Source organism: Phymastichus coffea, unplaced genomic scaffold (assembly GCF_024137745.1).
Source record: "Phymastichus coffea isolate CEN01 unplaced genomic scaffold, Cenicafe_Pcof_1.1 PCOF00145, whole genome shotgun sequence".
Taxonomy (NCBI): domain Eukaryota; kingdom Metazoa; phylum Arthropoda; class Insecta; order Hymenoptera; family Eulophidae; genus Phymastichus; species Phymastichus coffea.
This window is the reverse complement of record NW_026706956.1, coordinates 420,367-447,627: the sequence shown is the minus strand read 5'-3', so window position 1 is coordinate 447,627 and position 27,261 is coordinate 420,367. Positions and strand designations below refer to the sequence as shown.

Here is a 27,261-nt window from a genome sequence, read left to right as displayed (position 1 = left end):
TTCTGCCTGCTTGATTTATTAAAAATATTGCAATATATATTTATATCATGGTGGCAACTTTACTAAATATGTATTTGATGTATATATCAAATTATACAACTATACCTGAGAAACCTGAAAGTACGTAATTCTAATCAATTTATAGAATGCTTGTTATATGGAAAAAATTTTAAAACAATAAAATTCAAATATTTCTGTAAAATTATCCATTATTATTCAATTTTTATGTTATTCTCATAAACTGTTTCCACTGTTATAATCATTAGTCCATCAAGTGACTAAAAAATCCAATATATCAAGGAAAAAATTAATAAGATTGCACTTTTAAGGTTTTATAACGTACCGCATTCTATTTATTATTTTATTTATGGTGCCACGATCTTAACACATGTTTTTCCATCCATTCCTTCTTTACAAAGAGAAAATTTGACACTGCGTTACAATTTTTTTCACAAGCACGTTTGTCATGAACGCTGAAAAACGTTACTGTATTGAATGTACTTAAGTTATTACAGTCGGTTTGAAACGGAGTCTTTTCAAAGACATTTATTAAAAAGTTGGTTGGCAATATTCCATTGGCTGTATTGAGACGTTATTTTCTTCATTGAACACGCGTTCGCTCTAATCATAAATGTACCTATCACTATCGTAAAAATGACGGATTAATTAAGAACTAATATTTACGTAACAGTTGTAGATAAATAAAAAAAACCAACGTTGATTCACATAAATTTACAACGCCATGTAATCGAGTTCACTACTATTCTAAGAAAATTTATATGACAATTCATCAAATAAGCGGGCACACAATGAAAAAGAGACGAGACAACGTACAAAAGTATTTAGAAAAACCTACATCGCTACACGACTTAAGCTTCTTTAATATATTTTCTACTTACTCCTATCCGTATTTGGCCTTCATATTATTATCAACGTTGACGATCTTTTTTTTCTATTATGTACTTTTAACATGCTACTTTTATTTTTTTGATTCAACTTTATTGTTGAAGCTATCACTCATTACTTAAATTCATACTTATAATACTAATAATTGATTGTTGAGGCAAAGATTTAAATAGAGGAACTATCTATGTCAAGGATATTTGTTCGAAAAACATTGTCATTTCATTGCATAATTACACATTGTCAAATCAATATTTTGCCATCAGTTTTTATAGAGAACAATTTTTCCACAGCAAAAATCAAGGCCAAGTCTTTCAACATACTGCAAAATGGTATTCTTGCGCAAATCCTCGACTCAGAAACTCACAGAAAAGAAAAAAATGTAAGCTCATTGACTATTGCGTCGCATATGAATTCTCGTCATAGGCAGTTCAGCAACGAGATCGTTCCTCTCCTCCTCGCCACTATCAGACTCGTCTTCCATTCGGGTCTTCGATTCAGTCCACAATGTCAACGGGCAATTTGTACCGATGCCATTGCTCTCCGTTTGCACGGCAATACTTGTTTTGTCGTTTCTTTTCCTTTCTGGTGATCGCGAGTCTATTACTAGCGGTCTCATCAGATCGTGCAGATTATTTTTCATCGCGATTCTGTTGCGCGTTTCAGGCTCGTGGTTACATTTGCAAGGTAGCGGTTTGATGAACGACGCCTCCAAGATTTGGGACGGCGGCTCAGGAGAGCCAAAACCATTGTTGAGGATTCCTCGGTCAGCCACTGGACGCTCGAGGGAGCGCGAACGGAAAACCGGCGGCCGGTAGCTGCTCGGCCGTGGCAGACGCGACGGCCTCTGTAACGTTGACGCTGGGGATGACATTTGAGAGCGCTGAAATGGAAATGCGCGGGATTAGCAATTGCAATGTTTTCGTCGAATTTTAAAAATCATTTAGAAACATTTGTCTGGATTGAAAAATAAAGTCTACTTCCCGAAGCATTCACGAAGTAAAATTGGCATTGAAAGCTGCGATCGGTAAACACCATATTCTCAATGAATTATTAATGCGAAGAGCGCGCGTTCGAGTTACGTAGATTCGCAAGTTTAAAAACAAAAACCTTCCGCGCGAGAGAAGCTAAATGCTCAACTTACTCGCTCGTTGTAATTTCCTTCGAAAGAAAATAAGAAACAATTAGCATCGTCGTAGGAAATTGAAAGAGACTGACCGGTCTTCCTGTCGGTGGAAGATTGCTGCCAGGCCCAGCAGGAAAGCAGTGAGGCGCAGCGCCGTATAAGGGAGTTGTAGGTGCGGCGGCACGCAGGTTATCCCACAATTGGGCCTGATAGCGTTGAAGCAGCTCGTCCGTGTAACCATTGCTCGGCGTATTTGGCGAACGTTGATTGTAACCAAGGCCCGAATAATACGAGTCGAGTGGCGAGTAGATATGTGGTGCTGCTGGCAATTGTGGCTCCCACGGCGAGTTATACTGGTTTCGGGCAAATGAAAACTGCATCGTGGATATTAGATTTTGATACGTGTGAACGATGTGGATATGTCGATGCTTTTGATGAAAAGAAATTGATTGCTGTTATAATTACTCCTTAGTTAATCAGTTGGCTTCAAATTTCATCTCTTAAATGTAAACTATTTAATTCAACGTTCATAAATAAACTTTAATATAAAAAATTTAACTTACTTAATTATGTTCCAAAACATCAGTAAAACGTTACATAGTCGTGTAATCAGTTTGTTCGAAATGTAAATGGAACAAACGAAAATTTATTATTAATTCTATAATTCAAGAAAAAAAATTGTCAAAACATACGTATTTGAATTAAAAATTTCTACATAAATTTTATTTATTTCATGAAAAGCATCAACACTTACATTATATTAGCAAGTTATTCAAGGGAACATTGTATTTTTTACATTTTTGGACTTGGATTTCACATAAATTGAAAGGATCCGATTGTAATTTTTTTCAAAATTAAATATTACGATTCTAATAAACTAATGTCAAATGTTCTATATGCTCTAAAATCTAATATACTTCCACACTCTTCAGTTACTGTGAATCTATAATCTATGAAAGCATATATTATCGAGATTATTACAAAATGATACTTGTTCAAGTGATCTAAAAATGGTATATAAATGTATAATATAAAATTTGTTACCTAACACTTGTTGGTAGCGCAAACTCCAAAATCTCGTGGAAAGACCTGTTAGGCAATTGTATTGTCACAAGAGCAGCTCTTTAGTATGCGGAGTTACATTATCAGTTATTTTTTTCGAAGTAGCTACTTAAACTGACACATACAATGGGCAACTATAGCAACTAGTTTCTCAATGCTGACGACTCTGTACAAGCTTCAAACCATGCTTTAAAAAGAACAAAAAATACAATGTATGCACTTAAGAATTCGTTATTGCAAATGTATGGTTACACTGAAAACGGCTGACACTGGTGACTGTTGATTGACGTGACTTGATGATCTCTGTATTATAGTGTAAATATACAATGGTGAACTGGCAAAAATAAAACAAACAACAGTGTGTATCTTACACTTTTTTATAAAAAAGGTGTTTATTATAAAAAAAATTGTTAAAAAAAGAATAACTACCGTACATGCTTAATAAGGCTTACGGGCTATCTATGGCGCTCGCAAAAAAATGTTATAGCATTGTATACTGAGGATGCTGATATTCTATGAGAAAATATGAAAAATGCGAAAGATATATAATACGCGATACAAATACACTTTCGTCTGTCGTTTCAAATTCACTCATATAAGAACAATATTTCACCGTAAATTTCCCGATAAGAAATTCGTGAATACTGAAGTGCCGAAAAAAGAGCGTGAAGATATAACACCTCGAAATGCTATCGCACACTTTCGTCATCGTCGATATATTTTAAAACTATCTAACTACAAAAAGAGAGCTAAAAAAGATCGTCGTTTATCCCGTCGACAGCAACGACTTATACTCTACTTAAACATTTAGAATCTCTATATCTCTTTCACTCGGTTACACAAAAGTAGAAGATCCGCTCAGTCGACATAGGGTTTCTATAAAATTAGCCTAATACTGCAAGAGAACAGTCAGAGATTCTCTCTTTAAGTACGTCAAAAGTGAGCACGAGCACCACAATTAATAAAGAAAATTAAAAAAGCACACGCACATACAAGGCAGGCAGTTTTTTTTTTGTTTTTGCTCAAGGCTCAATGCGGTAGAGGGTTACCTGGCCGACGAGGCTGTCGGCGGTGCCTTGCGTCAAGGCGCTTGTCACTTGGCTCGGCACACCGCTTATGCGCTCTTGCTCGCGCAGATGGCTCACCAGCGCGGCTATGTGCTCCAGTAACTCCTTGTTCTGCACGAGGAGCTGGTGAGTTCGTGCCTGCAATGATACATCAAAATTTCCAAGGTACGTAGGAAAGATCGAAATTAACATACGTTTATGAACTTTGAAAAGAGAATACGTTTGTAATGGCTCCTATTGGCGAATTTTTGAAGCTGCTGAGGTATCAATTTTGAAATGACAATTTGACGCTGTACTTTTTCCAACCGCTGAAATCTCTTTTCAACCACTTCTCTAAGACCCCCCGAGTTATTAAATATCGCTCCGTCCTAGCAGGTAAGAACTTTCCGAATTGACTTCCAAGCAATTCGTCGGCGCGCTATAAAGTTTTCCAAACTTTCGAAAGCTTACGAGTTTTCGAACTTTTTAGCATTATTTGCTTATGTCCTAGGTGAGCAATATAATAGAAGTTCCGTACTTCAATGCAGCAAATTGATTATGCAACTTTTGAGGAACACAAAAGATTATAAAGCAAACAATTTAGCTTTAAAGTATGCTTCTCATCGGCTTGTCATATAGACTATGATAGCTTGTTCTTAGCAATTTTGCTCCTCAAAAGTCTGAAGCTTTCCCAGAATTATACAGCAACGTATAAATGCCATCTATCTCGCAAAAAGCGAACGTCACCCAACGATGCTCCAATATTTACATTCCAATCTCGTTGCACGAGATATAGCATATACATTTCCCATTTGAATCTCCTTAGTCACGGTTCGCTTACATCACGACACGAGAAGAAAAAGAATAGCTCACCTGAGCCTCGACGCGAGCCGCAGTCTCAGCGGCAAGTTGATCCTGAAGTAATCGCGCGTGAGCGACTGCCGCGCGAGTCTGTTGGCTTTGTTGGTCCAGTCTTTCTCTTAGCAGCTGGATCTCGTGTTTCAATGCGGTCAATTCCATCGCTTGTTGATCTGGCAGTGCGTTGCCCTGCGAACAATAACCATTAGAAAACAGCTCGATCGCTACTGCTGCATAGCGACACTTTGGAGCTATTCGTAATTGCTTTATATCTATTCACACTTTTCGATCGATCTAAAGTCAGATACTCAAAGACCAATGTATTCCGAAATATCTGCGCTAAGTATACTTGCGCAATGACCTGGATCGAAAAAAATATTCCACGAACCCGAACCCTTGGACGATACAACTTTCCCTTCCGGGCCACAAAAATTCTTTCGTAGTATTTATAGCAAAGCACCGTTAAAAGACGAAGTATTCAGAAGCAACCGCAGTGCGTTACGACCAGTGTCACGGTCTATCTCTCGGTCGCTCGGCCGGTTCTTCTCGAGTTTCTCTGCACTTGACTTACCAGCGGCGAGTGCCTGACCGGCGACGCTGGACACGTGGTTGTCGTCGCCGTTGTCAGTAAACACGGTTGGTCCAAAATCGAATCTTCTGCGTCTCCTAGCAACGATATATCTGTAAAAAGAGAGAAAAGGAAAACAAAGAATGATTTATATTGCTACCGACAGTCTTTATTGACTGTTCGACGTGACTGAAATTGGATTTCATCAAAGCGCGGAGAACGAGATTAATTGGCTTAAACAGAACGGAGCTTAAAATCCAATAAACTTGCTCGACTCCGCTTTGCACTCTCCTCTATCGAAACTTTTCGCGGGAGAGAAAGATCCTTGAAACCGACGAGCTTGAAAATTGCAAGCGGCATTGGGCGAGCTTATAAATATTTATTTCTACATACGACCTTTTTACTTTTTTACGTATTGGGTAAGATTATAAATATCTCGTGCAATGAATGATACTCCTCGCGATTTCCCGGGATTTAATACGAAGGGCAAGGCTATCTTTGCATTTCCCACTTTGCGGATGCGTGGTGAGAGAGAGAGAGAGAGAGAGAGAGAGAGAGAGAGAGAGAGAGAGAGAGAGAGAGAGAGAGAGAGAGAGAGAGAGCGAGAGAGAGAGGGAGAGAAAGAGAGTCGATACGATCGGCAACTTCCTGCCTTTACTGAGAAACTGTTACATTATTTATGACGTCAAGCTCACGCTCGCAAAGGAGACAAAGAGCTTCGCGTTGGGAGGACAATTGGCAAATCGAAGCGCATTTTCGGCGCGCGCGTTATTCCGAGGACTTTTTTTTCAAATTGTGACTTTACGAGAGCGATGTGTGCGCACGGTTCATTCGCGAGAGAGATATATATTTTTTTGGCAATTTTTCCTAATCGATTCTATGGGAATATTCAACTATTTATCTTTTGGCGATCTACGCAAATTTAAGTTCAATGACTCACTTGAAAACAAAAACAACTCAATATCGTTATACGTATACGTTGAACTACTTGCATATGCACACAATAACAATTCTCTTCGCGAATAAAGGATACATAATTGAACCGTTCTAAAGAAAAAAACCTATTATACTTTCTAACGCGAGAAAGTTTTTCCCTATTCGGTGGAATATTGACGCGAAGTCAACAAATTTTTTTTTTTTCGATCGCAACGACGATAACAATTTCTAACTCGTTCTTGAGAGAAGAACCTCGCGGCAGTTGTCTCAAGCAGTGCATGCATAATTAATTCCGAAAGAAAAAATGAAGAAGTATGACCTCGGGGATCGTCGCGAGAGACTCGCTATAATGGGGTTGTATGCACGTCGGGGATTTTCGTCGTAAGGGAAAGTTATTTTTTAGAATGTATGCCAAGCTCTAGACTTCGCCGGCTGCGCGCATGGGAAATTCATGTGTCACCACGGGAAATGATGAAGGTTCTTGGTATAGCGAAGACGATTAATCTAATAGTGTTTATCTCTCGCTTGAAGTTACTCGGCTGTTTTTGATTTACGATAAGACAAATAAGAATCTGCCATATAATTTCGAATAGCAAAAATCAACCGTATTTCCGAAAGAAAATATTTAGATCTTCAACGTTTTTAGTGAAAGCATTCTCCGAAATTAGCTGGATCGCAAATAGAAGAAAAAAAAGAAGAAATTATAGCCACCTTTGTGAACGGAGGCAGGTGATGGCTGATGCTGGAGACTGGCAAAGTCGTCGCGATCGTTGTAAGAGTCCTCGTGATTGTCGCGACGATGGTTTTCGCCGTCGCCGGCAACCCGGTCTTTGTCGCGCTGCTGCTGCTCCTCGCTGGACACCGGTGGATTGTTCAGACTTAGCTTATGGCACACTTCGAACGCCTGGCCGACTGTCCTTACTACTCGCATCGCTTGGCTCTGTAGGCGGAATCATCAAATGGTTAGTCGTGGATCTTGAACGAATAATTGACTTATGCAAAATATTCATGAAATTCTCAAGGGGAAATGTTTCTGAAGGGAGTTTTCAAAGGGCAAAGTCTAGCAGAAGTGACTCAAAGTAGGGTTTCGTCATCGAGATCCCTCTAGCTAAAAGCCTTGGTAAATTGTTTACGAAAAAAAATTTTAGTGGGCGTTGCGAAACAGTCGATACATCAGCGCTTCTCTAACTCTAATTATTTATATTCGTGAGGTATTCAAGTACTTTTGGCCGTTGGCGCAGCTTTAACGTGTAACAACGTGCTTAAGCGGTCGATCTCTGATTGGTACCTGTATTTGCCGTCGGCAATCCATTATTCTTTTAAACAAAAGCAAAAGAAATTCAATCAAACAAAGCCATTGCAATTAATTCCACAGTTCAGGTTTCCAGCACGCAGCATATTATCACGCGTGGCTTCTCCTCTGCTGTAAAATAATCTCGCGAACTGATAACAGTAAACGTAGCAGGACTCGCATAATTGTTCGAACCACAAGCGCACAGAAGTTTGAATATATTCATATCCACGACCGCAGCATAGGCGTCACTCTAATCCAATATTAATAGGAATTTGTGTATAACTGACACAAGCCACAGAACGAGCCTAGCTGTCCGAACCCGTTACGCGTTGTGTAGGGAGAGAGGAACCAGGGAGAAAAAAAAAGAAATGAGAGCCGTTTCTCAGAATGCAACCGACAGGAGAAAACAATCCTTTGTCGCGGTTTGTTATAACGAGTGGAAGGCGTGGGCTCGTTAGTATCGGCGCGTAATTTTCGCGCGCCGTGCAGCCTCGACACCGAGTTACACATACATAACTGTTAGGCAGGAAGCGTTAGAGTTCTTCGCGTAGCTGCTCTCCGATGCGTCACGGACTTTTATTTGCAGGAATTGACGAGAGTGAGAGAGAAAGAGAGAGAGAGAGAGAAAACTGCTGCATTTTTATTACCGCGGCTAATGACGGATTTGCATCTGTCGACGCTTGCGCGGCCAACGGAAATAGCTCCATTCTCTCGACGCTGCCCAATTCGTGCGGAGGATGCCCCTCTGAATGTTCTATTGTTTGCGGATCATTAGCGAAATTTCGAGTTTTCGCGCCGTTTTTTCTTTTTTCTTCCTTTGTTCTCGCGCGCAGTGACCGAGTTCTCGCGCGAGCTCATCGTGTGTAGCGGTAGTTTTCTGGCTGGGAGAAAAAAAAAAGAAAACTGTAACAAACAATTAAATTCTTGCTTTCGCTTTATCGTCGATTACAGGAGGATAAAATATAGTGCTAATGTGAATGTACACGATTATTTTTAGTTTGCGTTCGATAACGGAGCAGTTCAAAAGCTTTGTTTTATTAGATATCTAAATGAATGTTCCTCAAGACATTTTGTCTTTGAAAGGACGTTCGACATTCCAGAATATTTAATGCAGCATATCCGAGAAGCTTTTCTTGCACCGAGCACCATAGAATTAGTTCTTGTCTGAAATTCAAAACTTTTTAAGCCACCACACCAAGTTTTCAAACAATAAGCAGGTACGCATTTCAGTTTTCGAGAAACCATAAAGCAATTTAACTTTAAATCGACAATCAAACTGCTGGAGTGAGTAGTAAGTAGCTTTGGCCAACTTCTTAAGCCAACAACTCCAGCTCCTCTCGGCAAACTTGAGAAAACAACCCTCGCTAAACAAAACGCAACACACACTCATTAAACGAAAATCTAACCTCGAGCTCATCAAGCTCACGTTGTTCCAATCCGCGCTTAGGCGGTGGTTGCAGACTACGCGCTCGCTGTTCCCTTTGCTTTGGACCACGTCGCAATGACATTCGACGGAAACCAAGAAAGCCCATTATCTCGTTGGATGGCTCTTTGAAGGAAAATTTCTTGCGGCCTTTCGGCGTTTCGATCATCGTTACACCTGCTTCGTTGCCTGGACTCGCACTTCGACCACGTCGTGAGAGCATTTTATTTATTTTTCAATTAAGTTGACCATCTGTAGAGAGAATAGATTCTACGTGTACGGCCTTAGCCTCTGTTTATTCCCTTTTTTTTTTTGTTTGCTTGTCCGCAACGGCAAAATGAATTTCCTTTATGCAACTTTCTTATACTTTATTTCGCTCTTTTTATTTTTTATGTTTTGGAGCAGTGATTTACTTTCTGGAAAATATAAAATGCCTGCACACGCTTTTCCTAGTTTTCTATTCGTGTGAGATAAATTTTTTAACTGAGCGACGTGGTCGCGGTCGAGTAGCTTTTCATTAACGTTTGCGGGAGATATTTCTTACTTTTTAATCTTGTCAAGTATTTTATTTTTAACTCGTTTGGCGAATCAACGCTGATTAATGCTCGGGCGAGAATATTTTCAGATTGTACCATGAGGATTTTAGCTTTTTCAAATTCCGATCGATTCACTCCGGTCTTGAAAACTCCGTCGGATTACGAAATCAGTGGTAAAGATCGCAGCTGTGGTCAGACTCGCAAGTGGACAGAAGCGTACCCATAGCCGCTGACTTTCAGCGTGCACATTAAACATACCACAGCAGCGTTGAACACACAGTCGCGCAACCAGCAACAATCTCAGACACCTTTTACTCTCGTAGCGATATGATGCGTCGAAGAAAGAAGGCTCTCGGGAAACTCAAAGACGACTTTGAAAAAAAAGAAAAAGAAAACGGCCGAACGATCCGTAGGCGCGCGAGCGAAAGAATCCACGTGCCACTTCCCACAGATGGAGATTCGGTTTTCTCGTCGCGCCGGCGGCGAAAACTAACGGATGCAAATCGTCTCGGGTGCGCCGGCGTACTACTGCCGCGCGCGAGTTTTCCGCGGCGAGCGTACAGTTGGCGAACTGAGCGAGCCGACGAGAGTTTATTTATAAGCATTTTAATATATTCGGCGCCATCTCCGCACAGTGGCACTCTCCGCGTGTCGTGCTTCCGTCATGTGGCTTGCGCTTGGATGTTTGATATGCGATACAGCGAGGAGAGAGAGAGAAAGAGAGAGAGAGAGAGAGAGAGAGAGAGAGAGAGCGAGAGAGAATGAGGGGGGGACGAAAATCGGAATTTTCGGAAGAGTTTATTCTTAGCTGTAGACTTTGACACAGACTTTGGATGTAATTATGTAAGGATTTATTTTTGGCTGTATGTCGCACCGTAAGCGTCATGTAATCGTTGATATCGGTTGACAGATTTTTTCGTTTTTGCTTTTTCGCGTTTGCTGTTAATTTTTTTTTTACTCAATTGAAGATGCATTTTTATTTGTTCGCTAAAGACTCGCGGATCGCCGAGCACGGCTTTATGTTAAATTTGCATCTGATTTGTTGTGATACAGTCGACGCGCGAGCCAATTCAACAAAATGGCAATTAATTAAATTACATTACTCGCGCGCCGTGCTCCGTTGACAGAACCAATTAAACACGGACTGATGCGACGCAAGCGCATCGCTATACATGCAGCTTCAAAGCTGATATGCGAGTTTAATTGAAAAAAGTACATCACTTGTCCCAACGAAACGAGGTCTACGAACAACGTGATATCATCCAATTAAATTTATATCGCCGTTAGAAAAGTAAAGAGGATAAAACAGGATGCGGAAAATCAAATAATATTCTTCGATGTCGACGGAAATTAATCGAATTGTCCTAATCGGATAGAAATTATGATCGTTCTCGCCGCGGAACCTAATTTAAAAGACCGCGCACGAACGAAAAATATGAGTCGTCAAGACGATAATTTAACAAGCCACTAGATGTCACAGTTGCATTATAGTCATTAGTCTTATAATTCCTCTATTTTATCATTGTTTCTCATCAAGCTTTTGAAAAATAAATGGGACATTCATTCCATTTAGTTTTGTGCTGATCTAATACAACTACAATTTGTTTAATTTGTCATGCTTAGTAAACATAACGATAAAATAAAACTCGATAATTATAAAAAAAATGTCCTGAACCTTGTCCCACGACCCTCAATCAATTATTACTATTAGCCTTGTACTAAAAATAACTATCCGATAATCGTGCAATGAAAACAATGAGGCTCTTTTTGCTACCCACACGTGAAATACCAACCACGACCACGCATATCATTCTCTAAACACAATGACTCAAAGCCCACCTTCCTATTTCTTCCGGTAAATTGATTCTATGACTTTCTTGCCGAACAATGGCCCTCTCTCTCTCTCTCTCTCTCTCTCTCTCTCTCTCTCTCTCTCTCTCTCTCTCTCTCTCTCTCTCTCTCTCTCTCTCTCTCTCTCTCTCTCTCTCTCTCTCTCTCTCTCTCTCTCTCGTCTACTTTCGGTAAAATCGCACTTGCACTTTCTTGACTGTTTGGAAAGTTCCTCTTTCCCTTCCTCTCTCTCTCTCACAGCTTCTCTTCCGAATTTGCAAGCGCGGCTATTACTCTCCTTTTATTGACTTTTCGTGAGGATTTTCAATGAGCACTTACTTCCCGCTAAATTTCATTCTTAACTCTCTTTTCCCCATCGGAATTGCCGCTCACGAATCGTATGTTATTCGCGAAAAAAGAGCCGTTCGTAATTCGACGATTTTATCGACACGATGAATAATCGCCATAGTTGGCAATCGTTTCTACATTAGTTAAATCAATAACTCTAAGAGTAATGATTCCAACTGCGAGTTTAATCGTTTTTTTTTAACTGTTTGCATTTCGCAATAGCAATAGTCGTAAAGCTCGAAACGGCCCAACGCACTTTTCACTTATCTCTCGGCTCATGTGTTATTAAACCAAATACAAATTCATTAAGCCAAAGTGCATTGCCCATTTTCTTGGCTACTCGTGATTTTTTTGCATGAAGAACTTCTTTTTATTTATAGAATGAATCATCACCACAACAAGACTTATATGTATATATATATACACGTATAAAGTGGGTGGTAAAGAGTTGTTAGTTGGCTGGTCTTGTGGAAAATTAGATAAAATCACCTTTGGAAACGATTATCGGCCCACCGGAGCTTACGTAATATACAACTTCGCATTTGTGAGAAAGAGGTGTTTTGGATTATTTGGCTCCCTATTACTTTAGTAAGCGAGTTTAATCGGTGAATTGGGAAATAGAAATTGTGGAATTGAAGATGTTCTTGTATTGGAAATGGAAAGGGCATGACTTGACTCGAATGGTTTTTGTGAGATTTATGAGGATTTTGATTTTTATTCGACTGAGGTTTCTTAAAGATTTTAATTTTAATAAGAGTTTACCTCAAATGCACGTAATAAAAAATAAATATATACCATGAAAATACGTTTTTGTTGTGTCAACAGTGTATTGATCATCCATTTCGATAAACTACATTTAACTCAGCTGTCTTTCCTTTAATACTGAATGATGGTGATACACTATCCTTAACATCAATCATAATAGTGATCGATTAGTCTGCCATCAAAACTTAACAACCGCATAAAACTGAAATTCTGTGCGGTATATTATTTATTGCAACATTTTTATAACAATGATTTAATCTGTAATAAGCGGAATGCAATACATTTACATAAATATATTGACCAGATTTGCGAATTTTAAAATTAAATTCAATTTAAATTGACTGATATTAGTTTTTAAAGATTAAATTTGATTATATATGTAGTAACACTGCGAATTTCACTTTCAGGTGATGTGATACTAATACACCTCTACTGGAAACTGTTTCAAGCTGTACTTTACCATCCAATTCTCATCCGTTTCCACAAATAAGCGTGATATGTTCGTATTCGTATGAAAATTTCTAGATTATATTTAAATATAACCAGGCAAAAATAACTCACCTTTTTGCTAGATTTGAAGACATTGCACCTGAACGAATTATTATTGCCGTCACGAGCGATGTAGCTAAAGATTTTGAGGTCATGGCTGTCGTGCGACACGTAAAATATCCTGTAGATCGGATGATGCATAAGAACCAGTTTGCTTTCGTCATGCCAGTGCTGCTTCTTCTGTAAAATCGGAAACTGCCGAGTTCGAACGCGTAAGTTGGGTGTCGGTCACACTATCACGTTTGTGCGATTGATCAACTTTTATCGATGAAGCGAGGAGTGATGTATGTGTTGGTGATTTGTGCGCACATCGAAGGGATATATCCAGACATCGACAGAGAGCTGCTTTATGATCTATTGTGGTGGAATGGGGATACGTTTATAGGAAAACAAATGAGGAGATAACAAACAACGTTTTTCTTTTTGTACAACTATGTAATAATTTTTATTAATAAAAGTTTACTCTACTCGATTAACTAATTTATTTATATTTTATTATCGTTAGAAAAAACAAAGAAAGTTATTAAAAAAAGCTTTTCTAATGAAAAATAAGTACATGAAAATAATGAATATACAGTAAATGTAAACGCGAATGATAAACATAAAAAGTTTTATCTTTTATTGACTTTTTCTACAGAGTAGTCAAATTACCACCCATAAGCTAATAATTTAGCAGTAATAACTGTCGACATTTTCCGAAACAATAACACTTCCACCGAACATTAAAAAACAGGCCATTCATCCTCGACGTGTCCGAACACTCCTACATGAGTAACTACTACCAGTCAAAACGCGCGTAAAAAAATTACGGTTATTTCGTTACAAATGTACCGTCAAACAAAAAACTCAGTGCTTTGCACAAAACGGCACTTAAAAATCGCCATAACTACTCGATAAAAAAAAATTTCACGTACGTCATTGGGGACCTTCGTCATACGCTTCTCCCGTAGGTCAATTACGAAATACATACGTACGTACCTTCTTCTTCCTAAGCGTGACCTTGAGTCCATCGACGGAAACCTCGAGCGTCACTTTCTTCTTCTTAATCCCCTTGGCCTTGAACTCATACTGCAAAGATAGAGAGAGAAGCAGACATGAGAGCAGAAACTCGTTTTCGTTACCAACACACTAACGCACGAGCAGTAATACACTTACGCGGATACGGCGCATCGCCGCCACGATCTCCATTCGGCTAGTGGGCCGTGGTACCTCCATCGAGCCAATGAACTGCAACGGAAAAACGATGCATTACGCGCGCTGATAGACAGAGCAGATGTGAATTTTAATTGTATGCCGTTCGTAACGCTGCCGTGGCCATTTTCAATTCCACATTCGTACCATCGCAGTCGCACTTTTCAGCGAGATCGGCGGGAATATTGCTGATACGGGCGTCGATGCCTCTGCTATGCTCTTGATGGCGCATCGCTTTCGAGAGGCGTGCGCGCTTCCGGAGTTATCGGACTAATAGTGCGCATCGATCGCTGACGTGCCAAGTTTTTTCATTTCCTTTCTCCCATTCGCGTGCTCGCGATCGTCATTGCGCAAAGTTTCGCGTTACACAATCGTTTCGAGATGCTTTTCAAATCGAGACTTGGTCCAGTCGCGCAAAAGTCAATTTCATTGGCACCGAGGCGCGATCGAAAAAGAACAACACAGTACACACGTCGTTGCACAGGATCATTTAGAATACCTCGGCCGACCGTTCAATCATTACCATATAATTGCCTTCGCACAGAGCGTAAGAACATCTTGTCCAATTTATCAGGTATATAGTAGATGCGAGGAGGAACAATTTTTAATTAATCGCAAACGCTCGCGCACACAAACCAAATCAACGAGGGGGGTATCTGTGCACAAGCTCTTGTGCGCGTGTTTCGAAAAATACGAAGGCAATCAGCATTCCGATAGGCTAAAGGCGCCGGAGCGTAAAACGTATCTTGGCGTGTATGTATATCCTCTCGTAAAAGTCGAATAAAGCCTCTCGCAAAGCGTGTTAAAGGAATGAAAAAGGCATTGGTGTGCATAGACACGCTGCTGCAAAGATGATTCAAATACAAATTAAGCTGCGAGGTCTCGACGTTCATTGCTTCGCCGCGACGCTCACGTCGGTGCTCTACTTATCTTCATTTTTTTTATCATTCGAGTCGCTGGATAAGCGTCTAAAGCCCATTGTTTCTGCGGCGAAAACACGCAAATGAAATTGAATGGTGTACCGAGATTTTGAGCGATAAAGGCGAAAGCGAAGCGAGTTGAGAGATAGATTACAATTTTATATTATTAATTAAATAGCCAAAGTTGTATCTCGCACAACCAAACCAGAGCTTCCTCAATATGACGCAGCCATACGCATGCTCTAAAAAAAAAAAATAAAAGATCGCTCGCGAAATCGATATACCCGTCCCGTTTCGACTGCATTTGGCCACACGCGTAAATCGATCGACCCGAAAAGGTGAAACGTAGCGCTCGAATAAGTTCAGCTTATACGAACAGGGCGTGTAGCTTGCGTGCGTAAACGCGGATCCTCGCCGAAATGTGTACGAGAACAGTAACCACGAAAAAAAAAGCTTGAATTAAATAATTAATTGTTACACGCTCGTAGCGGAGAGAGGATATGGCAACTGTAATAACAGACCTCGCGATAAAACTTCTTTTGCAAGGGTCGAGTGACGACGACACTCTGTGTTTTCGCGCGAGTGTTCATTATGTGTAGAGCTGCGAATATTCGCTGCCAGTGTGTGTTTGGCTGAATTATGGAAAGCGAAATTGTTAGAGGGGAGCAAGTTTTACATGGGGATGATGACTGTCCGGTATTAATTGATAAGCTATAGAGATAATCGATGGGTGAAGATCTGTACGGAACGTGAATTATTTGAAAAGCGATAAAGATAGTAAAGCGGACTATGTAAATTTTATTGTGATGCATCGCGAACAATACACATACATTTTTCAATGTGGTTGTTCTTCCTTTTATCTGACATTAAGAAATAGATTCTTGATATTAACCTCTTTTTATCTGCGTCCACATATACGAACACGCATTTACATAAAAAAATATATCCACTAAACGATATATTTCTTTTATATTTTAAATTTTTAGTACAAAAAAACAATAGATCCATGAACAAACATTTTTTATTTATGCGTTTATGGTGCCGGTCAGAAAGGGTTAAGAAAAGTTATCGAAAAATGTAAAAACACGTGAGAAATTATTTTCCCGCATAAAAACCGAAAGAAATCTGTTAGAATATTCATGAAACTTCCTCGTAAAATACTTTCGATAAATTACATTCCACCAAATTAACTGAATAAGCATTTCTCTCGTTAGAGTCCTGAATAATCGAAGTTCTCTCCTAAAAGGAGTTAGAAAATCACTCGAGTAGTTGAACTTATTCTCTTTCATCTTCCTTAAATCGAGCAACTAAAATTCGCAGGCAAACAAATTTAGCCTTAAGCGAAAATATTGTTAGTACGGCGACACAATTTATTACACGCTCTCAGCTAATCGCGATTTAGCATCTTGTTGCGCACCGAATGCTATCTGGCGGGTCTACATTTCTGTGTGGTAGCCGAGGGAAGCTTATCATATGTCAAATACAGAAAATATTTACATACACACACATATTCGTAAAAAAGACAAAGATCACGCGACGACAGGAGAAACCGAACAGAAGGTTGAACAATCAAATACCATATATATATATACCATTTCCTTTTTCGAGAAGAAGCTCAATGTTGGAGTTTCGAAATAAGAACTCGTTTCTTTCAGAATGATGATTTTTTAAGGAATCGCCTATACAATCAATAGAAAATATTATGCTAATCATAACTTTTTGATTTTTAAAATGCCGAAGAAGAGGGAAAAAAGCAGATGTTGGAAGTTTTAACACGATATAATCCGTATAAAATGGATCGCTCATGCATAAAACATTTCTAGCGCCCAAAGGAAATAAGTTCAAAGGAATATGCAATTCGAAATTTTACTCGTTAGCCTGCAGAGTTTAGATTCTGCTTGGGAAATAAGCCGTTTTACAGGATTACAGCCATTTATTTTGCACGTGAATTCGAAACAATGTAAAAAAAAGAAGAAACGTTTTTCCTTTTTGCGAGTGATTGAAACAAGAGTGTTGTTTTGAAGACGTAGTCATCAACGATGTTGTCGAACGAAGCTCGATCACTCGAATGCTCATCTTCGCGTCAATAACAGAAGAGAAAGAGAGAGAGAGAGAGAGACTAGTTGAACGAGGAATACGCACCTACATTGCATCACGCATCGCATCTGGCAACGCCGCGAATTTCCGCGATGATAAATAAAGCCATTCGATGGTAAAGAAATACTTGGCATCCGCGGAACAGAAGGTGCGAATCCTCATAGGCATACATGCCAATCTCGTTGAGCCATCGCATCGGCCGTAAAAGCACGTGCATACGCAAAAGCTCTGAGAAATTTTGTCGGGATTCAGAATGCTTCTTCGTTGTTTTTCATTCGTACGAATTTGATAGCTTCGACCTTGAGCTAATGAAGCGCATTAGATGCAACTTTGTTCGAACTTCTCAATGTTGAATGGAGCGATAGAAATATTGAATATCGATAATTCTTTTATTGGAGAAAAGTGTCGCTTCAAACATCTGCTTTACAATCGAGATATCTTTTTCACTTTTACAAAAAATTGAATTACAATCAATTAAATTCTTGCAGGGTGAAAGATGCAAAAATATCTTTTAATCGAATCCGAGTTTTAGAAAGATTGAGATATATTGTCGATCGAGAAGTGTTGCAGAAAAAATGTATGTATGAAAAGAGAAAATCTAATTCTAATTACTTTTGGACTATCGTTTGATAGATGTCTATTGATTTTATCGCGCTTATTCACATTTCACTGTCAGTTTAACAGGATAAGTTTAGACGTTACGAATGCAAAATTCCCGTTATCAAACTGTACTTTATCATTAAAATAGTTTCAATTTCAAGGGGTCTGAAATGTTTCTTCCTTCATCTCCATCAAAAATCAGTCTTTCTAGAAAATAAAAAATCCGCGAAACATCCATCACGTAAATCCTCTGTAAAATCATCATCATCAAGCACACAATCATAAAATCATTTATTGCATACCTTAGCATGGAATACGATGCCTCGATGGAAGGCCTCCTCGCTGTGCAGTGGTATCCTTGTGTCGTACTCGTCATTGTGCACGAGGTTGTACTGCTTCTTTGAGGGCATGCTTCTTTCAGCTTCATCCACAAACCAGCCGCCTCTGCAAAACCATCGAGGTACGATGTCGTTGAGAAAAGTTGGCAGTGAAACGTAAAACTTTTTTCCCTTGGAAAGGGGTTTGAATGGAAAAGTTTGTTTCCGGTTGGGAGCTTTGCCTTTTTTTACGGCTGTTGGCGCCTACGGTAGGTGTTATTTGCCACGGTTTCATAGTTTTTATTGCGACGTTTTCGCAGGACTATGCCATTTGAAGTTACGCCAGGAATTTTATTTTAGGTTTCATATGTCGTCTTTTCTTGCGTTTATCCGTTTTCCTTTATGTATTACTTTCATCGAATGACCTCGAGAATTTATACATGAATAAATAGACAAGTTAAATTTTTTTCGTTCTTTTTACATCTTATTGTCATCCAAAAAAAGCTGATGCTGTACTTTTTAATTATAGTAACAAAGCAGAAACGAATTTAGTAATCGTGTCAGTAACAATAAGGTTAAACTTTTTCTGTTCTCCGTCTTTTTGAAGATCGTCTATGTGTACTACCGCGTAACAAGCACAATTTTATTCAGCAGAAAATTTCATTAATCTTTCAAACAACTTTAAAATAAAGTGAAGCAGTCACATGGGTCTTTCTCGTAACGAGCATTTTAATTTTAGTAAGCTTTGTAGGCGCGCTTTTCGCTGCAAAGATTTTTATCGATATATTTCTACTGCATGTCTTAAAGGCGTCCGTATATTTCTGAGCTGCGTTTCATTTTACACCGACGTTGCCAAGATATACGTTTATGGGAGCGCGAGATCGTTTATAAGCTTTATACATCATAGCTGGTTGTTTGTAATAACTTCACCTGCAAAAGTTAGAAATTGCGAGATCAAACTTTCCGTGTAAGGATAACTAAATATGGACGTATAAAGAATCGTAAGAACTTTTATCAAATTTCTGTTGCAAACATTTTTCTTGAAATTCTGAAGGTGTATCATCCAAAATTATGCATTCAAAACATGAAACTTAAAAGAAAAAAGAAAAAAAGTATTTCCAATTCTTCGCTGAAGATACGCAAACTTTCATCGACCCCTCTCACGAATCCATCGTCACGGCTAGACGAAATGCGGTGTATTTGCGGCTTTGCAGCGTTTTTCCGCTGTCGCAGCGCTTTTTTTTTGCTACTCGAGGGCTCGCCAGGAAAAAAGGGGGCGCGCGGCATATCGGTATTGAGCATAGGGATCGCGCTTTACTTTTCGCGCGCGCGAGACAAATCTAACATCGTCCCGTTTATTCTTTGGTGCAACGCGCGAATTCACGAATAAGTAAAACGAATCTATTATGTTACACCATTATACATTAACGATAATAACCGGCTACCACAGAGCCCAGTCGACCCTTCTTTGGTGCGAAGAGTTTCTGAAATCAATAACAATTTCTTTCGCCTTTTACGAGAGAGTTCCGTGAATATGGAGTTCCACCCCTCTGTGTTATTCCAACAAAAGGAAAGAAAAAAAATTTTCTGAAGAGGGGAGTGTAAAAAAAACGCACCGGACAAAAGAGCTCTTGCCCTCTCCTCTCTCTCTTTCTCTCTTTAATGATACAACGAAAAGATTGGCAATATAATCCGACAAATTTTTCACGAATTTAATTTCGTTTCGTAATTATTCACTCGTGTGAGAGGATTCTTTGGGTGTCAGGGGGAGGCCAGTTAAACGTCGTCTAATTGTGCTTTGATGCTTTGTTTATTACGTTAGCTAGGAGCAATAGCACACTTGTTTAGAGGCTTGCTTTATTGCGCGCATTGAAATTGCAGTTGTGCTTGCGAGCCACTTTAATTTAATTGGCTTTTGTACGGAGCATTTTGTTACTGGTTTTTTTCTTCTCCGTAGTCGAAAGTCACGCGTGCGATTTGGACACGAAATTTAGGAAACACGTAGTGTGACTTAGACTAAGTTTGCTTTCAGACTTTATTAGTTGTAGTTCCGTATGAATTCGAAACGTGGTGTTTGAAATGTCGCTTTGTTCATCTCAACTGTTCAAATATTTTCATGCAAATTCGATCAACCACAATGTAAGAGAAAGAGTTTAGATAAACACTTGGCATCTCCATTGCTGAATTTACCAACGCTAATATATAACATAATACATTGAAATTTCGACATAATCAGGTCAACGGGCAATATTCGACCCATTACTTGCACCATTTCACACACGTAGAAACATAGAAAACATTTGCCGTCACGTGCGCACATCATTAGACATCACCCTCCTGCATTAGATATAAAGAAGGAAAAAAATTCAATAAGCTCCACATAGCATCCTCTCTGACGGTTTGCGGTCTGACAAAGCCTACATATCCATCAACGTTTTTCCCAAAAGGAACAAATTCCTATCTCCCAAGTGCGATGAATCACTTGGGAAGCAAACGAAGTAAAATAACAAAAAAGGAAGCGCGACACGCCTCGAATTCTCTACTTCTTCTTTAAGCCGGTTTTCTCTCCTCTCTTAGGATCCTCTTGAGAGGGAAAGAGAGAGACGGCAATCAAAGTAAATGTAAGCATCGACCTTGCCGCTGCTTGCCATGGGTCTACCTCCTTATCGCCGACGACGAGACACACGCGCCGGCTAATGTGCTTTATTTGTTACAAAGACACGGACGACGATGATTCAGATGCGTTTTCTTTTCGAGACGATTAATTTTCATTGATTAGCACGAGTACTTGCAAATGTTTGCGTTTTAAAAGTGATACGTGAGCTCGCGATTCTAATAAATTCCATCTGCTTGCCAAGGCTCACACTTGGGAAAAATTGGAAAAAATACGAAGAGTCGATATCCAATTGCACGCGTGAATAAATCAAATCGTGTTCCGTCTCTCGTTCCCTCGTGCGCGAACCTTTTTACAAATACAGTTTCATTCTATTCGATTCCGCACCGGACATTTCGACCGCACTCTAAGTTAAACAAACGTTCCGAAATTCAAACAAAGTACAGCGCATCAATCGACCAAAAATACCAAAACGTTATACCATTTCCGAAAGAAAAAAGAAACGAAATTTCACGCTGCGCGCAGCATATTCTATCGACCTGATAGTCGTATTATAAGTCAAACCAGTCGACGCTGTGCGCGGCGCCATGAAACGAGGTTCATCTCGTTTTTTTTACCGTCTCTCTCTCCGCAGTCGTTCTCTCCTTCTTCCTCTTTTTTTCGGGATTCTTTATCCTTTCGAACTGGTGCGGTCGCTCGCCAATCTGCTTCTTATTTTATGTATACGTATATATTCTCCTCTGCGTGATTGTTATTGGAATTTTTCGATTGGCCTTCATTTGTAATATTCGCGCGAAACAGTCGCATTATCGGTTATTGAATTATCACGCGAAATCATAAAAAAAAAAGGAAAAATTGTTGCGAGCCCGTTTGACACACGCGCGATTTCGTTTCGCGTGAAAATCGCTCGATCGATAGCTACGAAAAACACACACGCTGTCGTCAAATCGATTAACAATCAGCTTCGAGGGGGAGTGAAAAAAAGTAAGCGTAGCAGCGCGGTCTTACCCAGCTATCAGCCATTTCCGAGCTGTAATCATCTTTGTGTATGGCTATTGGTTGGCCGCGAAATTTTTCCCTTGGATCTCCTCCCCCACGTCAATACAACTTCAATAACAACTTTCAGTTTCGAACTGCGAGAGGAAATTAGTTATACGCACTTTGGCCGTAATGCCAGGGTAAACATTAATTGTACGCTTTAAGGCTTATTAAATACTGTATCCCTCGATTGTTAGAGGCAAAACTGCAAGAAAGAGGCGAACTTTATCGACTCTCCCTACTAGTCATTTAAGTGAGGAAAAAGTCGTATTTACAACGATTGTTATTGGATGGTGAATTACAGTATTTTCTTTGCTAATGAGTAGTTGTGATTTCATCGAACAAAAAGTGATCTTTCTTTTTATAAAACTGTCTTTGTCTGCTGTGAATAGTAAATTGCCTCTGACATGAATAATTTTAATAAACGTGGAAATAATGTATGGCAGAGTACACTTAATAATTGCAAGTCACGGTAATATATTATCATACGATCGATTTTACAGCACATTAATTCAATTTGACAAATGCCATCGGCACTTCTAATTCCGACAAAGTAGCTTTTAAACGAATTTCTTACCGTTTTGCTATCGCAGCACGTAATAAAATTTTTTTTTTACGTCCTTTAGATTTTGACACATTTTTTTTTACTACTCATCTTTAATTTCGCGAAAAAAGAAAAATAAGTCCAGGGTAAAAAATTAACCTAGTTCCACACCGGCAAAGCAAAAATCTAAGCATTCGGCAAGGCGCACGTGTATATGAAACGCAAGTCACTTGGTCGTAACCTGAATTTTCTCTTTCACTCTCTCGGATTCCAGACGCGCGCGATTTCGCTCTTTCTCTTCACGACTTACTACTACGGTGAGAGGGTGCGAGATTGATTAGATCTGATAAGATGTATAATTCTGCTCGTTTCATAGCTGGGGTGACTGCGAAAGATGAGAAAATGAAGGCTTTTTCGGGGGAAAAAGCCATGCGAATGGCCACTTCAGTTGAAATGTGGCGATGTCGGTAATAGCCATATTCTTTTGATATTACTTAGCGTTGTTGTATTATTTGGGGAGGGCAAAGTCACACGTGGAAAAATTTCATCGTAAAAATCCTCGCCTCGACCGAATGCGTTATTCGTTCCCAAACTAGGATAACTAGATCAGACACTGACCATGACGTTTTCCTTGAATTCATAACGGAAGGCTGTTAATTATTCCCCGAACGATCAAACTAATTTTACGTCGTAGCATGCACGCGTGAAAAAAGTCTAACGAGCTCTCATTTACCAACAACGGCAATTAATCTGCCAATTATCCAAACGCTGTTTTGTTGCAAACCCGGAATCGCTTTTTCAACAAAAGGTTTAAATAAAAAATAAGGAAAAGAAAAGCAGAGTCGAACGGAGTCAGCTAGCGGTGAATCAATGGGTGATTAACTTGGAGCGAGCGTGAACACGTGGTCAGTGGCTTTTACATTGCACGCGTGCGAGATCGCGTGAAAGATACCAACTTTCGATAAGTGCACACCCGGTGGAAATTGCACGAGTTTCTTCATTGCATCTGGAGAAACAGGAGAAGAAAGAAAATCTAATGATATTATATGGTTAGGCCACGAGAGAAACCATAGTGAGAAGCGCCTTAACTCGTCCCCTTTCGACAACGGGAGAGAAGTCAAGCTGGTAGATGGAAGGAGGGAGACACACACAGGCACCGCGTATAGTCCCTCTCTTTCTTTCAAGTAAAGGCGAATGAAAATGTCTGGCCGATGCACGCCGCAAGAGTTGTTGACCGCTACGTATGTGGGGGAGGGGGGGCCACCAGAGTCGCACGATGACCAGGTATCCCATTGTATTAAAGGCGAGGGAGTCGGGTTGATCATTTCTTTTTTTTTGCACGTGCGATTGGTAGTTCAGGCAGGTATGTGTCGCGAAATAGGTTTAATGAAGGACATTCTTTTTTTTCATGGGCACAGGTGTATGTACACACGTGCTTGCGAAGAATGATAATGTTAATGGCTTCAGTACGTTAATTCTAGATAATTTTGTTACCATGTTTTCACTTATGTTTTTTATGCACAATAAGGAATATGTGTATATATATATATATATATATATATATATATATATATATATATATATATATATATATATATATATATATACGTTTTTTTATAATACATCAAAACTATAGCCGATTAACATCTAAGATTTAGTTTTCTGCCAATGCTAATGAAACATTTACAGATTTAATTAGATTTTCGCATTCTCTACCATATTAATACAATATCGAAAGCAAATCGATAATGTCAATGGAACATCTAGAGCGAGCCACCAATACTGACCGTCTCTGCAATCTCCCAACCTGTAATTTTACGTATCGCATCTGATTTTCTTACGCATCGAAGAAATTTCCTCGGCGCTGATTACTTCGACATTCATCGCGTGTATGAAATCTGAGCGAACCATCAAGGAGCTTTGAGAGAGAAGAAAAAAAAAAGAAGAAGAAACTCTTGAATCCTTACACGTTCCTCTCGTGCTCTCGCGAGTGCACTTATCGTTTTATCGAACAATTTCATTTTCCCTCTCTGCAAAGAAAAAGAATCGTGCACGTCGTTGAAAAACCTTTCATTACCCGATCGCATGCGATCTATCGAGAACGGGAGGGAGGCGGGGAAAGGACGCGCATAACGCGTGTGGGTCAACGTCTTCCGATAGTTTCCTGCGCGTTGTATAGCCGGTAGGCAGCGGCAAGCAAGCCCTCCCCTTAATTATACCGGCGAGTCGTCGGCGCAGCTCCTTTTTGCGAGCGCGCGAGCACAGCCTTCCGAGAATGATTGTGTACCTTTAAAAGCCGCGGCCGCTCTTCGCCGAATGGCATGGCTAGTCGAGGGGGCTTCTCTTGACGCACCCTTTTTTTCCATCATTCGCGCTGTGTTGTGTGAGTTTGCTTTTCGGGAAGGGGGAGGGATTAGCTTTTTTTCACACGATCTCTCTCTCTCTCTCTCTCTCTTTGCTGCGTGCCAACTTTGTTTGCGAGATTACGTGCTTCGCTTGTAATAAGGTTTGAATTCTTTTTTTGGCAACGAGAAAAATGAATTAAATCCACAGATACGTCGTAAAAATATGAGATCTGTGTTTTTAGATCCGGGGAGCCAAATCATCGATTGAAAAGTTGTCGTCAGACGGCACACACATAATCTGACGCGATCAAGGGGGCGACTTGACGCAGCTGGAAAGATAATGACGAAACAACCATCAGCACGCGACGACGGCGAGGAATGTCACTGCCCTCGCGCAGGTGAACATAAAATGCGAAGGTTAGGATTTGCCTATACGACACATAGCGAACCTTTCTCTTTCTCATTATGAGCCGCCGCTCTCGTATACCCCCGTCATCGTCGCTCGCACGCGCTCTCTAATCGGCGAATCATTCACGCGTGCACGCACGCCACTCATCGCTCGCAAGCACAAAATTCTTTGTGAATGAAACATGACGTCAACGTGCATTTGTTTACATTTTTTGTTTTTTTTTTTTTTGCTCTCTCGAAATGAGGATAAGTGACTGGTACGTCGCGCGATTCTCACCTGGTGGAGTGTCGCTGACAAGCCCTTTTGCGCGTGCGAATCAATAAAAGGGACCGCAATTGCCAAAAAGGAAGCCGACAAGCCGCATGATCATCCCTTGCTCGGTATACTTTTAGGTTAATATTACACCGTGTGCCTATACGACGCACAATAGCTACATACGAGAACTGCGAACAACACACTTCTGCACCACATGCAGCAGCGGTGGCGGTGGCAACAGCAGCAGCAGCAGCAGCACAACCTGTTCTATCGACACTCGCGCCAACGACTGTACGTGCACTCGCGTATGGTGTTGGCTCGGCAGCGGCCGAGGCTCGAATGCGCACCGTGCGCTGCGCGGATAGTTGTAGACAAGCGTGCGATGGTGCTTGGCACGCGGGGCGCTATGCCGCGAGAGGGGGGTGGGAGAGTCGCGCGAGTGGCGACGGCTGCGGCGGTGCAGCTGCACGCGCGCGCGCGCCTCTCTCTCCTTCAAGGACTCGAGATGCTGCTGCTTCTTCTTCTTCTTCCTTTGTTCCAATTTGCTACATTCCATCCAGGACTTGGTCCTTAAGATCGCGCGTCGTGTGTGCGTTCGATGATGTTCTCGAGTACGAGCGAACGGCAGCTTGGCATCTTCGGCGAGCGTTGCAACGGATGGTCATAGTGAACGAACGAGAGATATTACAAAACGTACGCGTAGGTAGCGGAAAACTCATTCCCCTTCACTATTACGGAGAGTTGAGCTCAAGAGGAGAGGGTCACGCTTCGGCAGTAGTTACCGCCGTGAGGGAAAACAGCTGGGGTTTTATCGCGCGCATGTTACGTATATATGTAGCGCTGTTTTTTGAACTCGCGCCAGCTAGTCGTTAACAAGGCATTGCTTAGGACATCTGTACGTGGAAGCTAGAGTTGGAAGTGTAGCGGGTGTCGATAAGAGAGGTGATTTTAGGTGCGTTTTTCGGTATTTGTTCGTAATGAATTACTATATTTTTATTGAAAGTAAATCAATATATATAATTCCACATATGCAGTAGAATGAGGTAATAACTATCACATACTGCGATTTGAAGTGGCATCCAAGTAGAAATATAAAATTAATTTCTTATCCTCATCGAAAACTAATGAGATAGTAAAAATCGTATAAAGACTTTGATCTTAATGTTTTCACTTGTCTCACGAGATAAATGCTGTTTATTTACTTATCACTTAATTAAGATTATAAATGAACTACAACTCTGTACAATTAACGGATTAGCTTAACAAATAATATCGTCGTAATGGAAATATGCCAAAAAAACGCGAATTTAGAAATTAAGTAGTAAAAGCCGGTATCGTCAGGCAACGCGCAACGGTATACTTAGCCGAAAACAACTGGCCTAACCATCGTATACTAAAAGCACTATGCTCTACAAACTCTATCATTCTAAGTAAGGTCAGCAAGTCGACTTGATGATTAAATAATTGAAGAGAGCGCATGCTTCATGACCGGCTTTCATAAGCGGCGGAAATGAGATCAGCCCACGTGTACTTCGAGATATTACATCGGAATGGCATACGCTCTCTTGTTATACTTATCATCCACTGTCCGCGTGATGAAGTTTGAAGTATCAGTTTTTTAGCTCATGTGGACTTGTCATACGAACGCTTTGTATTGAGATTGACCTCAAGTTTTATTGATGTATGC

At 40.2% G+C, this 27,261-nt stretch overlaps 1 protein-coding gene across 4 annotated transcripts; it reads right to left on the bottom strand.

Moving 5' to 3' along the window:
- Positions 1 to 348: 348 nt before the first annotated feature.
- LOC131672182 (carboxyl-terminal PDZ ligand of neuronal nitric oxide synthase protein-like) lies at positions 349 to 25,896 on the bottom strand. Of its 4 annotated transcripts, XM_058949239.1 has the most exons (11): positions 25,596 to 25,896; positions 18,355 to 18,496; positions 14,400 to 14,471; positions 14,223 to 14,312; positions 13,257 to 13,424; positions 7,211 to 7,439; positions 5,567 to 5,676; positions 5,011 to 5,184; positions 4,141 to 4,296; positions 2,122 to 2,403; positions 349 to 1,786 (listed from the first exon to the last, which is right to left on the bottom strand). In XM_058949239.1, exons 2-11 carry the CDS (start codon positions 18,460 to 18,462, stop codon positions 1,292 to 1,294), a joined length of 1,884 nt encoding a protein of 627 aa, XP_058805222.1. In that variant the 5' UTR covers positions 18,463 to 18,496; positions 25,596 to 25,896; the 3' UTR covers positions 349 to 1,291. The 4 variants fall into 4 exon arrangements, with proteins under 4 accessions (XP_058805222.1, XP_058805223.1, XP_058805225.1 ...); XM_058949240.1 differs by lacking the exon at positions 18,355 to 18,496 and having other exon boundaries at positions 13,257 to 13,439; XM_058949242.1 differs by lacking the exons at positions 13,257 to 13,424; positions 14,223 to 14,312; positions 14,400 to 14,471; positions 18,355 to 18,496; positions 25,596 to 25,896 and adding exons at positions 9,200 to 9,468; positions 10,011 to 10,266.
- Positions 25,897 to 27,261: the final 1,365 nt, after the last annotated feature.